We start from the raw sequence: 14,275 nt of genomic DNA, 5'->3' as shown, positions 1-14,275 counted from the left end.
GTCACTCTGTGACCAGTAACCTTTATTAGCCAGCACTCAAGTGATGAAGGTGGGTGGAGTTTCCCCTTTTATACCTGGAAGTCCAGATTCGGAGTGTCTCCCACAAGTTCACCACCTAGTGGTCAATGTTCTCACGGTGTATACATGGGTTACAATGACAGTTGAACACATGACAAATGTAACGTGAAATTCTGTCGTATTATGATCACTCTGCCCCACAGGATCCTTTACGATGAGATTGCTAATTAACCCTGTCTCATTGCACAATACAAGATCTAAAGTAACCTGTTCCCTGGTTGGTTCCATGACGTATTGTTCTAGGAAAGTGTCCCGAATGCATTCCATGAACTCATCCTCCAGACTACCTTCACCAATTTGATTTATCCAGTCTATATGAAGATTAAAGTCCTCCACGATTATTGCATTACCTTTGTTACAAGTTCATACTATTCTTGATTAATATTCTGTCCAACAGTATAGCTAGTGTTAGGGGGCCTATATACTACTCCCACCAGTGTTTTCTGCCCCTTGTTATTCCTTACCTTCACCCAGACTGATTCTACTTCCTGATCGTCTGACCCAAAATCCTGTGGCATCGAAACTTCCCCTTCCCTTAAGGCCTGTTACCGCTGGAAATCAGCGGCCACACTGCGGTATCCCGGCGGTGACCCGCTCCCCACCCAGCGTTCTGCTGCTGCCGACCCGTCCTAAGCCCGATCTTCCCACCTCCCCGTGGGTGAAATTCAGCCGGAAATATCTTGCTCCCGCTGCGCGGTGCCAAAAGCTGCTTTTTTCTGCTGGTGCAGTGAGGCTGTAGTCCTTGTAAAATGGTGGTGTGTCTCCCATTAAAGGGGAGGACCCACTGCCGCTGCCACCATGCTTTTTTTCTGTCAGCCGACTGCCATGTCAGGCCGACAATTATGTCCCGGGTTCGGCCGGGCCACCAACAGGCAGCCTGGCACGCACTCCTTCTTGGGTGCCAGGCCGCTGGCCCGGCCGAAACCCTCCTGGTGGCCCAGTGGACTGAACTTAAAGAATCGCAGCGGCCCTCCCCTTTACCTGAAGGTGGGAGCCGAGGTGATGTGGCACCGTGATGACGTTATCTGCGTCACGCTGATGACTGACAGCGCCGGTTACTCTGCCCGCCCCCAACTTCCACTCCTCAAGTCCGAACTTCCGCTCATTGCCGCATAACCCTCATTATTACCGACTTCTTGTCCGCCGGAAAAACACAAAAACATTGAATTTTGCTCGAGGCCACCGCATTCACTTCGCCGGTAAATACAAGAGAAGCAGGGCAGGTGTGCCCCGTTTCCAGCAGTGGGTATTTTAGTCCCTTTCTCTCTTGTGTCCTTATATCATCCTTTATTATCAGGGTTACCCCCACTCCTTTACCATTCAGCCTGTCTTTTCAAAACGTCAAGTACCCTGGGTCATTTAGTTCCCAACCTCGGTCACCTTGCAACCATGTCTCTGTAATGGCTATTAGATCAAACCCATTTATCTCTATTTGTGCCACTCCTTCATTTATCTTATTATGAATGCTCCATGCATTCAGATAAAGAGCCTTTAATGTAATTTTTTACCGTTGTTCCCTGCTTTGACCTTATTCTCTGCTGCACTGCTACCATTCAACTCTGTCCTTTCCTGTCACACTCTGCTTATTTTTACCCAAATCGCTACACTGCTCTATTGCATCTTTCTCTTTAGATCTCTAAATTTCCCCTCACATGACTCCTGCCCCCACTCCCCGCCATTTTTTAGTTTAGTTTGAAGCCCTATTTACAGCCACTTGTGGAGGAAGTTAAAGCAAACCCGGAACAATAGTTTCAGATATAACCAGGGCAGGAGGGCACAGTCAGGATTGTAAAGGCCAAGTTCAGGACTCAGTTATTTGAAGACGGTGATCAAAAGCTGGAACAGGTTCCCAGGCGAGGCCAGAACACGGGACAGGTTTACAAACCGCTGGACGCTGCAATGGGACGATGGTAGTATTGGAATTCTGGAAGGATGAGATGAAGTGGACCGAGAGCCTTCTGTATCTGAACCTACATCAGAATCTTGTGTTGGGTATCGCACAATATTACTAAAACTGGCAGCTTTTTACCTGATTTTCTGATCCTTGTTGTACCAACCTCCGTGGTAAAGGCAGCAAAGAACATATCCACAGCAGGAGTTCTGAGTTCAGTTGCAGTGTGTGTGTTTTTGGGCTGCCTGTTCACAGTGGGATTGTTGGTCAGTACAGGGCAATGTGGGACAGCTAAGCTCAGGATATGTTTGAACAACTCGGCTACAAATTACTGATGATACACATTGGGGCAGATATCCCGGCCTCCCTGAGTCTGTACGGAGTGTGTACGGACCGGGGAAGGCATCACAAAAGCAGGTTTTCGGTGTGCAATGCGCATGTGCAGAAAACCAGCTTTGAAACATACAAAAACATGTAACAATAACATTTCAAAAGCACATTTTAATGTTAAAAACACTGTCCACTAAGGGAAGTTTATTTTAAACCATAATGAAAAATCTTTTAAAAAAAAGTTTGAAAAATAATATTTTTTTCGAAGACATTTATTAACTTTAATTTAAATTAATCTTAAATATGTGATGTGTTTTTTCTATTTTTTACTTGTGTTTGGATGTTGGGGGGGAGTGTTTCTCAATCATAATGAGAACTCCTACTGACCGAGTTCCCATTATTATGAATGAGAAAATACTTGACCTGGATTGGCTGCCCAGTGTCATGTCACTCCAGCTCCAACATACATCCGTCCTGACAGACACACGCTCCGATGTGCAGGGAGAGTAGGCCTCAGGACCGGGATCTCTGGTGGGCGCAGCAGGAAAAGGTCGGTGCACATCTTTTTTACCATTTTCTGTCGAGCGCCCGCAGGAAACAGAGGAGTGGGATTTCAGACCAATATCCATTCGCAAACACACAGGAGATTTTATAATCACTTCGGTTTCAACTTATTACTTCATGTTGTTCCTCATCTGTTCTGATCCTCAGTTATTTACTATTCACAGGTCGAAAGACAAGTCCGGTTCTTATCCAGTCCCCAGAAGTTGTGACAGTGCCCGAGGGTGGGACGGTGCAGTTTGGGTGTACCCTGGAGAGCAGCAATGTGAATGACCGTGTGGATAAATATGACGTACACTGGTACCTCTCACAGGATAGGAAACACAAAATATTTTCTCAGTATGTAGATGGCAGGATTTACCGATCACAAGGTGTCTCTGAGCGGTTTCAGCTTTCCAGAGATGATGCCAGTAACAGCTACATTCTGACCATCAGAGGCGTGGAGCGCAGAGACAGCGAGGTCTATATCTGTGGTATTTGGGGAAAAATCTATGGAAATGGAAACCGGCTGACTGTAACCAGTAAGTATATTCTACATTATATTGGTTTGATATCTAATAATGTTACAATACCAACATCTCATGTGTAAGTAAATGTTGTACAACGTTGTCACTTTTACAGTAACAACACTGAGTGGAAATTCTAAGTACAGAATGGAGGGTGAAATCTGGGACAAACTCCATTTGTTTTTAATTTGTTTAAGTGAGCACATGGTGGGACAAAACCTCACACACAGGATTCAACGGGAAAATACATGTTGAGGGAAAAGTGCAGTAATAGGAATAATGGTGACATACCTGGTTAAATCAGGATATTGACAGGGTATATATATAAAACAATGCATCTCTGAGTGACTAAATCTGCACTCATCAATGCAAACAAATGAGCCCTCGACCCTTTCCAAGCTGCAATAAACCATCCTTCAGCCTGTTAATGTAATTCAGGAATGTGCAATCCGCTTTCAGAATGGCTGGGCGGCAAAGTAATGCATCTCGTTTTGGAGTTGAAAGCCAGAAAATATTTAATAATAGAGTCCCATAGAAACATAGAAACATAGAAAATAGGTGCAGGAGCAGGCCATTCAGCCCTTCTAGCCTGCACCGCCATTCAATGAGTTCATGGCTGAACATGAAACTTCAGTACCCCCTTCCTGCTTTCTCGCCATAACCCTTGATCCCCCGAGTAGTAAGGACTTCATCTAACTCCCTTTTGAATATATTTAGTGAATTGGCCTCAACTACTTTCTGTGGTAGAGAATTCCACAGGTTCACCACTCTCTGGGTGAAGAAGTTTCTCCTCATCTCGGTCCTAAATGGCTTACCCCTTATCCTCAGACTGTGACCTCTGGTTCTGGACTTCCCCAACATTGGGAACATTCTTTCTGCATCTAACCTGTCTAAACCCGTCAGAATTTTAAACGTTTCTATGAGGTCCCCTCTCATTCTTCTGAACTCCAGTGAATACAATCCCAATTGATCCAATCTTTCTTGATAGGTCAGTCCCGCCATCCCGGGAATCAGTCTGGTGAACCTTCGCTGCACTCCCTCAATAGCAAGAATGTCCTTCCTCAAGTTAGGAGACCAAAACTGTACACAATACTCCAGGTGTGGCCTCACCAAGGCCCTGTACAACTGTAGCAACACCTCCCTGCCCCTGTATTCAAATCCCCTCGCTATGAAGGCCAACATGCCATTTGCTTTCTTAACCGCCTGCTGTACCTGCATGCCAACCTTCAATGACTGATGTACCATGACACCCAGGTCTCGTTGCACCTTCCCTTTTCCTAATCTGTCACCATTCAGATAATAGTCTGTCTCTCTGTTTTTACCACCAAAGTGGATAACCTCACATTTATCCACATTATACTTCATCTGCCATGCATTTGCCCACTCACCTAACCTATCCAAGTCACTCTGCAGCCTAATAGCATCCTCCTCGCAGCTCACACTGCCACCCAACTTAGTATCATCCGCAAATTTGGAGATACTGCATTTAACCCCCTCGTCTAAATCATTAATGTACAATGTAAACAGCTGGGGCCCCAGCACAGAACCTTGCGGCACTCCACTAGTCACTGCCTGCCATTCTGAAAAGTACCCGTTTACTCCTACTCTTTGCTTCCTGTCTGACAACCAGTTCTCAATCCACGTCAGCACACTACCCCCAATCCCATGTGCTTTAACTTTGCACATTAATCTCTTGTGTGGGACCTTGTCGAAAGCCTTCTGAAAGTCCAAATATACCACATCAACTGGTTCTCCCTTGTCCACTTTACTGGAAACATCCTCAAAAAATTCCAGAAGATTTGTCAAGCATGATTTCCCTTTCACAAATCCATGCTGACTTGGACCTATCATGTCACCATTTTCCAGATGCACTGCTATGACATCCTTAATAATTGATTCCATCACTTTACCCACTACTGAGGTCAGGCTGACCGGTCTATAATTCCCTGTTTTCTCTCTCCCTCCTTTTTTAAAAAGTGGGGTTACATTGGCTACCCTCCACTCCATAGGAACTGATCCAGAGTCAATGGAATGTTGGAAAATGACTGTCAATGCATCCGCTATTTCCAAGGCCACCTCCTTAAGTACTCTAGGATGCAGTCCATCAGGCCCTGGGGATTTATCGGCCTTCAATCCCATCAATTTCCCCAACACAATTTCCCGACTAATAAAGATTTCCCTCAGTTCCTCTTCCTTACTAGACCCTCTGACCCCTTTTATATCCGGAAGGTTGTTTGTATCCTCCTTAGTGAATACCGAACCAAAGTACTTGTTCAATTGATCCGCCATTTCTTTGCTCCCCGTTATGACTTCCCCTGATTCTGACTGCAGGGGACCTACGTTTGTCTTCACCAACCTTTTTCTCTTTACATACCTATAGAAACTTTTGCAATCCGCCTTAATGTTCCCTGCAAGCTTCTTCTCGTACTCCATTTTCCCTGTCCTAATCAAACCCTTTGTCCTCCTCTGCTGAGTTCTAAATTTCTCCCAGTCCCCAGGTTCGCTGCTATTTCTGGCCAATTTGTATGCCACTTCCTTGGCTTTAATACTATCCCTGATTTCCCTAGATAGCCACGGTTGAGCCACCTTCCCCTTTTTATTTTTACGCCAGACAGGAATGTACAATTGTTGTACTTCATCCATGCGGTCTCTAAATGTCTGCCATTGCCCATCCACAGTCAACCCCCTAAGTATCATTCGCCAATCTATCCTAGCCAATTCACGCCTCATACCTTCAAAGTTACCCTTCTTTAAGTTCTGGACCATGGTCTCTGAAATTACTGTTTCATTCTCCATCCTAATGCAGAATTCCACCATATTATGGTCACTCTTCCCCAAGGGGCCTCGCACAATGAGATTGCTAATTAATCCTCTCTCATTACACAACACCCAGTCTAAGATGGCCTCCCCCCTAGTTGGTTCCTCAACATATTGGTCTAGAAAACCATCCCTTATGCACTCCAGGAAATCCTCCTCCACCGTATTGCTTCCAGTTTGGCTAGCCCAATCTATGTGCATATTAAAGTCACCCATTATAACTGCTGCACCTTTATTGCATGCACCCCTAATTTCCTGTTTGATGCCCTCCCCAACATCCCTATTACTGTTTGGAGGTCTGTACACAACTCCTACTAACGTTTTTTGCCCTTTGGTGTTCTGCAGCTCTACCCATATAGATTCCACATCATCCAAGCTAATGTCTTTCCTAACTATTGCATTAATCTCCTCTTTAACCAGCAATGCTACCCCACCTCCTTTTCCTTTTATTCTATCCTTCCTGAATGTTGAATACCCCTGAATGTTGAGTTCCCAGCCCTGATCATCCTGGAGCCACGTCTCCGTAATCCCAATCACATCATATTTGTTAACATCTATTTGCACAATTAATTCATCCACCTTATTGCGGATACTCCTTGCATTAAGACACAAAGCCTTCAGGCTTGTTTTATTAACACCCTTTGTCCTTTTAGAATTTTGCTGTACAGTGGCCCTTTTTGTTCTTTGCCTTGGGTTTCTCTGCCCTCCACTTTTCCTCATCTCCTTTCTGTCTTTTGCTTTTGGCTCCTTTTTGTTTCCCTCTGTCTCCCTGCATTGGTTCCCATCCCCCTGCCATATTAGTTTAAATCCTCCCCAACAGCACTAGCAAACACTCCCCCTAGGACATTGGTTCCAGTCCTGCCCAGGTGCAGACCGTCCGGTTTGTACTGGTCCCACCTCCCCCAGAACCGGTCCCAATGCCCCAGGAATTTGAATCCCTCCCTGCTGCACCACTGCTCAAGCCACGTATTCATCTGCGCTATCCTGCGATTCCTACTCTGACTATCACGTGGCACTGGTAGCAATCCCGAGATTACTACTTTTGAGGTCCTACTTTTTAATTTAGCTCCTAGCTCCTTAAATTCGTTTCGTAGGACCTCATCCCTTTTTTTGCCTATGTCGTTGGTACCAATGTGCACCACGACAACTGGCTGTTCTCCCTCCCATTTCAGAATGTCCTGCACCCGCTCCGAGACATCCTTGACCCTTGCACCAGGGAGGCAACATACCATCCTGGAGTCTCGGTTGCGGCTGCAGAAACGCCTATCTATTCCCCTCACAATTGAATCCCCTATCACTATCGCTCTCCCACTCTTTTTCTTGCCCTCCTGTGCAGCAGAGCCAGCCACGGTGCCATGAACTTGGCTGCTGCTGCCCTCCCCTGATGAGTCATTCCCCTCAACAGTACCCAAAGCGGTGTATCTGTTTTGCAGGGGGATGACCGCAGGGGACCCCTGCACTACCTTCCTTGCTCTACTCTTCCTGCTGGTCTTCCATTCCCTATCTGGCTGTGGACCCTTTCCCTGCGGTAAGACCAACTCACTACACGTGATACTCACGTCATTCTCAGCATCGTGGATGCTCCAGAGTAAATCCACCCTCAGCTCCAATTCCGTAACGCGGACCGTCAGGAGCTGGAGGCGGATACACTTCCCGCACACGTAGTCGTCAGGGACACCGGAAGTGTCCCTGAGTTCCCACATGGTACAGGAGGAGCATAACACCCGACCGAGCTCTCCTGCCATGTCTTAACCCTTAGATACACTTAAACTGGTAATAACAATGTTAAAAGTTACTGACCAATATAAGAAGAAAAAGAAAAACTACTCACCAATCACCAGCCAATCACTTACCCCCTCGGCTGTGACGTCACCTTTGTTTTTTTTGCCTTCTCCCTGCAGCTGCCGTGAGAAACTCGTCCGTGGGCCCGGAATGTACCCAATACACACAGACTGTAGTGGGTCTGGAATGTGTCCAATACACACAGACTGTAGTGGGTCTGGAATGTACCCAATACACACAGACTGTAGTGGGTCTGGAATGTACCTAATACACACAGACTGTAGTGGGTCTGGAATGTACCCAATACACACAGACTGTAGTGGGTCTGGAATGTACAATATACACACAGACTGTAGTGGGTCTGGAATGTACCCAATACACACAGACTGTAGTGGGTCTGGAATGTACCCAATACACACAGACTGTAGTGGGTCTGGAATGTGTCCAATACACACAGACTGTAGTGGGTCTGGAATGTACCCAGTACACACCGACTGTAGTGGGTCTGGAATGTGTCCAACACACACAGACTGTAGTGGGTCTGCAATGAACCCAATACGCACAGACTGCAGTGGGTCTGGAATGTACCCAATACACACAGACTGTAGTGTGTCTGGAATGTACCCAATACACGCAGACTGTAGTGGGTCTGCAATGAACCCAATACGCACAGACTGCAGTGGGTCTGGAATGTACCCAATACACACAGACTGTAGTGTGTCTGGAATGTACCCAATAGACACAGACTGTAGTGGGTCTGGAATGTACCCAGTGCACACAGACTGTAGTGGGTCTGGAATGTACCCAATACACACAGACTGTTGTGGATCTGGAATGTACCCAATACACACAGACTGCAGTGGGTCTGGAATGTACCCAATACACACAGACTGTAGTGTGTCTGGAATGTGTCCAACACACACAGACTGTAGTGGGTCTGGAATGTACCCAATACACACAGACTGTTTTGGGTCTGGAATGTACCCAATACACACAGACTGCAGTGGGTCTGGAATGTACCCAATACAAACAGACTGTTGACGGTTTGGGAGGGTGTGACCCAGAGAGAGAACATGGCCAACCTGGTAGGAAGCCTGAGGTCTGTGAACTAACAATTTATGATTTAAACAAACACATCGATGTACGACTATAGTGTGACTGTAAAGGAGTAATGTTGGAAGCCTCGCCCACTGGGACAATATATGGAAGGTTCAGCAGATGCCGCCCACGATTTTCCGACTATCTGGCAGCGAGATTCCTGGCAGAGCTCTGGTCTCCTGAAATTATCTTTTTTGCCTTCTCAAAAAAGTCGATGCAAATAAATTGTTTCCTCGTGTCCAATGCCAGGTACCACTTCGAAAGGCAAGTGCACACTTTGTATAAGCACCACTTGGAGAAAGGACTGAGGGTAGCAAGGGCACAGAATGTACTCTGGCTAGGCAGCTTCAATGTCCATCACCAAGACTCGGGAGTACCAGCACTGACCGAGCTGGCCGAGTCCTGAGGGACATTGCTGCCAGACTGGGCTTGTGGCAACTGGTGAGAGGACCAACATGAGGGAATTACTGATCTGGCTCTGTCCTCCCCAAGCTACAACAACTTGTATTTATACAGCGCCTTTAACATAGTAAAATGTCTCAAGGAGCTTCACAGGAGCGTTATCAGACAACATTTGACACCGAGCCACATGAGGAGATATTAGGGCAGGTGACACATGTTGTAACTTCTATGTATATCAGAGCCATTGAAGATGTTGCTGGGGCCGAGGGGATTCGCCTATGAATCTAAAACTTTAGAAGCTGAAGGATCCAGAGCAAGAGACCCAAGAATATAACAGGTCCAACTGTGTCACAGACTTTCATGTGTGGCAGAAGGGGCAAATGCAGGTCTCCACGGACTTGGCCAACTAGGTGTGCCAGGGCCAATTCCAAGTGGCTGCCAGGCACCTGAGGTACAAGTCCATCACTCATTCTGCCCCCTCCCTGAACTCCTCTTCCACCTCCAAATCCACAGGAGCCACTGGCAAGGCCCAGTGAGCCTCCGTGCAGAGCAGTATGGTTAGAGAAGAGATTCACAGCTTGACAGCAACAATACAGTGGCAAAAAGGAAACATCAGAAAAGAACTATTGCACGGACAACGATGCAGAAACAGCGGTACAGGAGATGGAGGGGAAAAAAACAACTTTCCAAAATCGGTCCCTCTGTCCCAGCTTCGAGTGGACATTCTGCGGTGAGCAGCTGGGAAGACCACAAGTGTCCATTATAAACGGGCAAGCAAAAGGCACCAAGTGAGGACACGTGGGGATTCACCATGGGACTGAGTGACATCTATTTACATATTTCTCAGGGTATAATGAATCCACGCAGGCTTTCAACACAACCTGAAAATATTTCAGATGTCTTCTCCGGCTGCATCTGTTGCACCCAGACCGCCTGCCCCATCCCGCGCTGCTTGTGCACTTGCTGCGGAGCACCGCCCCTCCAGTCTGACATTGAGTCAGTGTGACAGTGATTTCAGTGGGAATTAGATCGACATAAAGGCAGCGCAGGTGGAAGACAACAAACACTTGCATTTACAAAGCTCCTTTCACATAATTGTCTCAAAGTGCTTCACAACAATGGAACTAGGGCGATAGGCACCAAGCCGTCAAGGAAGAAATTGGTACAAGTGTCGGAAATGCTGGTCAAAATGATGGGTTTTTGTAACGGTTTCTAAAGTTGGAGAGAGAAGTAGAGAGTTGGAGGGTTCATTGAGCAGTCTGCAATAGAAACATAGAAAATAGGTGCAGGAGTAGGCCATTCAGCCCTTCGAGCATGCACCGCCATTCAATGAGTTCATGGCTGAACATGCAACTTCAGTACCCCATTCCTGCTTTCTCGCCATACCCCTTGATCCCCCTAGTAGTAAGGACTACATCTAACTCCTTTTTGAATATATTCAGTGAATTGGCCTCAACAACTTCCTGTGGTAGAGAATTCCACAGGTTCACCACTCCCTGGGTGAAGAAGTTTCTCCTCATCTCGGTCCTAAATGGCTTACCCCTTATGCTTAGACTGTGACCCCTGGTTCTGGACTTCCCCAACATTCTTGGGAACATTCTTCCTGCATCTAACCTGTCTTAAACCCGTCAGAATTTTCAATATTTCTACGAGATCCTCTCTCATTATTCTGACCTCCAGTGAATACAAGCCCAGTTGATCCAGTCTTTCTTGATATGTCAGTCCCGCCATCCCAGGAATCAGTCTGGTGAATCTTCGCTGCACTCCCTCAATAGCAAGAATGTCCTTCCTCAAGTTAGGAGACCAAAACTGTGCACAATACTCCAGGTGTGGCCTCACCAAGGCCCTGTATAACTGTAGCAATACCTCCCTGCCCCTGTACTCAAATCCCCTCGCTATGAAGGCCAACATGCCATTTGCTTTCTTAACCGCCTGCTGTACCTGCATGCCAGCCTTTAATGACTGATGTACCATGACACCCAGGTCTCGTTGCACCTCCCCTTTTCCTAATCTGTCACCATTCAAATAATAGTCTGTCTCTCTGTTTTTACCACCAAAGTGGATAACCTCACATTTATCCACTTTATACTTCATCTGCCATGCATTTGCCCGCTTACCGAACCTATCCAAGTCACTCTGCAGTCTCATAGCATCCTCCTCGCAGCTCACACTGCCACCCAACTTAGTATCATCCGCAAATTTGGAGATACTACATTTAATCCCCTTGTCTAAATCATTAATGTACAATGTAAACAGCTGGGGCCCCAGCACAGAACCTTGCGGTACCCCACTAGTCACTGCCTGCCATTCTGAAAAGTACCCATTTACTCCTACTCTTTGCTTCCTGTCTGACAACCAGTTCTCAATCCATGTCAGCACACTACCCCCAATCCCATGTGCTTTAACTTTGCACACTAATCTCTTGTGTGGGACTTTCTCGAAAGCCTTCTGAAAGTCCAAATACACCACATTAACTAGTTGTCCACTCTACTGGAAACATCCTCAAAAAATTCCAGAAGATTTGTCAAGCATGATTTCCCTTTCACAAATCCATGCTGACTTGGACCTATCATGTCACCTCTTTCCAAATGCGCTGCTATGACATCCTTAATAATTGATTCCAACAAATTCCCCACTACCGATGTCAGGCTGACCAGTCTATAATTCCCTGTTTTCTCTCTTCCCTCCTTTTTTAAAAAGTGGGGTTACATTGGCTACCCTCCACTCCATAGGAACTGATCCAGAGTCTATAGAATGTTGGAAAATGACTGTCAATGCATTCACTATTTCCAAGGCCACCTCCTTAAGTATTCTGGGATGCAGATCATCAGACCCTGGGGATTTATCGGCCTTCAATCCCATCAGTTTCCCTAACACAATTTCCTGACTAATTAGGATTTCCCTCAGTTCCTCCTTCTTATGAGACTCTCTGACCTCTTTTATATCCGGAAGGTTGTTTGTGTCCTCCTTAGTGAATACCGAACCCAAGTACTTGTTCAATTGGTCCGCCATTTCTTTGTTCCCAGTTATGACTTCCCCTGATTCTGACTGCAGAGGACCTGCGTTTGTCTTTCCTAACCTTTTTCTCTTTACATATCTATAGAAGCTTTTGCAGTCCATTTTAATGTTCCCTGCAAGCTTCTTCTCGTACTCCATTTTCCCTGCCCTAATCAAACCCTTTGTCCTCCTCTGCTGAGTTCTAAATTTCTCCCAGTCCCCGGGGTCGCTGCTATTTCTGGTCAATTTGTATGCCACTTCCTTGGCTTTAATACTATCCCTGATTTCCCTTGATAGCCACGGTTGAGCCACCTTCCCTTTTTTATTTTTTCACCAGACAGGGATGTACAATTGTTGTAGTTCGTCCATGCGGTCTCTAAATGTCTGCCATTGCCCATCCACTGTCAACCCCTTCAGTATCATTCGCCAATCTATCCTAGCCAATTCACGCCTCATACCTTCAAAGTTACCCTTCTTTAAGTTCTGGACCATGGTCTCTGAATTAACTGTTTCATTCTCCATCCTAATGTAGAATTCCACCATGTTATGGTCACTCTTCCCCAAAGGGCCTCGCACAACGAGATTGATAATTAATCCTCTCTAATTACACAACACCCAGTCTAAGATGGCCTCCCCCCTAGTTGGTTCCTCGACATATTGGTCTAGAAAACCATTCCTTCTGCACTCCAGGAAATTCTCCTTCACTGTATTGTTTCCAGTTTGCTTAGCCCAATCTATATGCATATTGAAGTCACGCATGATAACTGCTGCACCTTTATTGCATGCACCCCTAATTTCCTGTTTGATGCCCTCCCCAACATCACTACTACTGTTTGGAGGTCTGTACACAACTCCCACTAGCGTTTTCTGCCCCTTGGTATTCCGTAGCTCCGCCCATACCGATTCCACATCATCCAAGCTAATGTCTTTCCTTACAATTGCAGTAATTTCCTCTTTAACCAGCAACGTTACCCCGCCTCCTTTTCCTTTCTGTCTATCCTTCCTAAATGTTGAATACCCTTGGATGTTGAGTTCCCAGCCTTGGTCATCCTGGAGCCAACCACATCGTATCCGTTAACTGCTATCTGCACAGTTAATTCGTCCACCTAATTCCGAATACTCCTCACATTGAGGCACAGATCCTTCAGGCTTGCCTTTTTAACCCACTTAGACTCTTTAGAATTTTGCTGTAAAGTGGTCCTTTTTGTTTTTTGCCTTGGGTTTCTCTGCCCTCCACTTTTACTCATCTCCTTTCTGTCTTTTGCTTCTGTCTCCATTTTGTTTCCCTTTGTCTCCCTGCATTGTTTCCCATCCCCCTGCCATATTAGTTTAACTCCTCCCCAACAGCACTCGCAAACACTCTTCCTGGGACATTGATTCCAGTCCTGCCTAGCTGCAGACCGTCCGGTTTGTACTGGTCCCACCTCCCCCAGAACCGGTTCCAATGCCCCAGGAATTTGAATCCCTCCCTGCTGCACCACTGCTCAAGCCACGTATTCATCTGAGCTATCCTGCGATTCCTACTCTGACTAGCACGTGGCACTGGTAGCAATCCCGCGATTACTACTTTTGAGGTCCTACTTTTTAATTTAGCTCCTAGCTCCTTAAATTCGTCTCGTCGGACCTCATCCCTATTTTTACCTATATCGTTGGTCCCAATGTGCACCACGACAACTGGCTGTTCGCCCTCCCTTTTCAGAATGTCCTGCACCCGCTCCGAGACATCCTTGACCCTTGCACCAGTGAGGCAACATATCATCCTGGAGTCTCGCTTGCAGCCGCAGAAACGCCTATCTATTCCCCTTACAATTGA

General features: G+C 46.4%; 1 protein-coding gene and 1 long non-coding RNA gene across 5 annotated transcripts in view; one reads left to right on the top strand and one right to left on the bottom strand.

Annotated features, from left to right (window-relative positions):
* Positions 1-14,275, bottom strand: part of LOC139245695 (uncharacterized) — a 369,717-nt gene that overhangs the window by 59,803 nt on the left and 295,639 nt on the right. The window lies entirely within an intron of this gene.
* Positions 1-14,275, top strand: part of LOC139245690 (uncharacterized) — a 167,945-nt gene that overhangs the window by 88,509 nt on the left and 65,161 nt on the right. For all 4 annotated transcript variants that reach the window (XM_070871250.1, XM_070871254.1, XM_070871253.1 and 1 more), the window contains one exon: positions 3,028-3,381. In XM_070871250.1, coding sequence (XP_070727351.1) covers positions 3,028-3,381 — 354 coding nt within the window. The remainder of the gene's footprint in view (positions 1-3,027; positions 3,382-14,275) is intronic.

This window comes from Pristiophorus japonicus, unplaced genomic scaffold, assembly GCF_044704955.1.
Source record: "Pristiophorus japonicus isolate sPriJap1 unplaced genomic scaffold, sPriJap1.hap1 HAP1_SCAFFOLD_231, whole genome shotgun sequence".
NCBI classification, from domain to species: domain Eukaryota; kingdom Metazoa; phylum Chordata; class Chondrichthyes; family Pristiophoridae; genus Pristiophorus; species Pristiophorus japonicus.
Note: the sequence above shows the minus strand (reverse complement) of the source record. Positions and strands in the feature narration are given on the sequence as shown.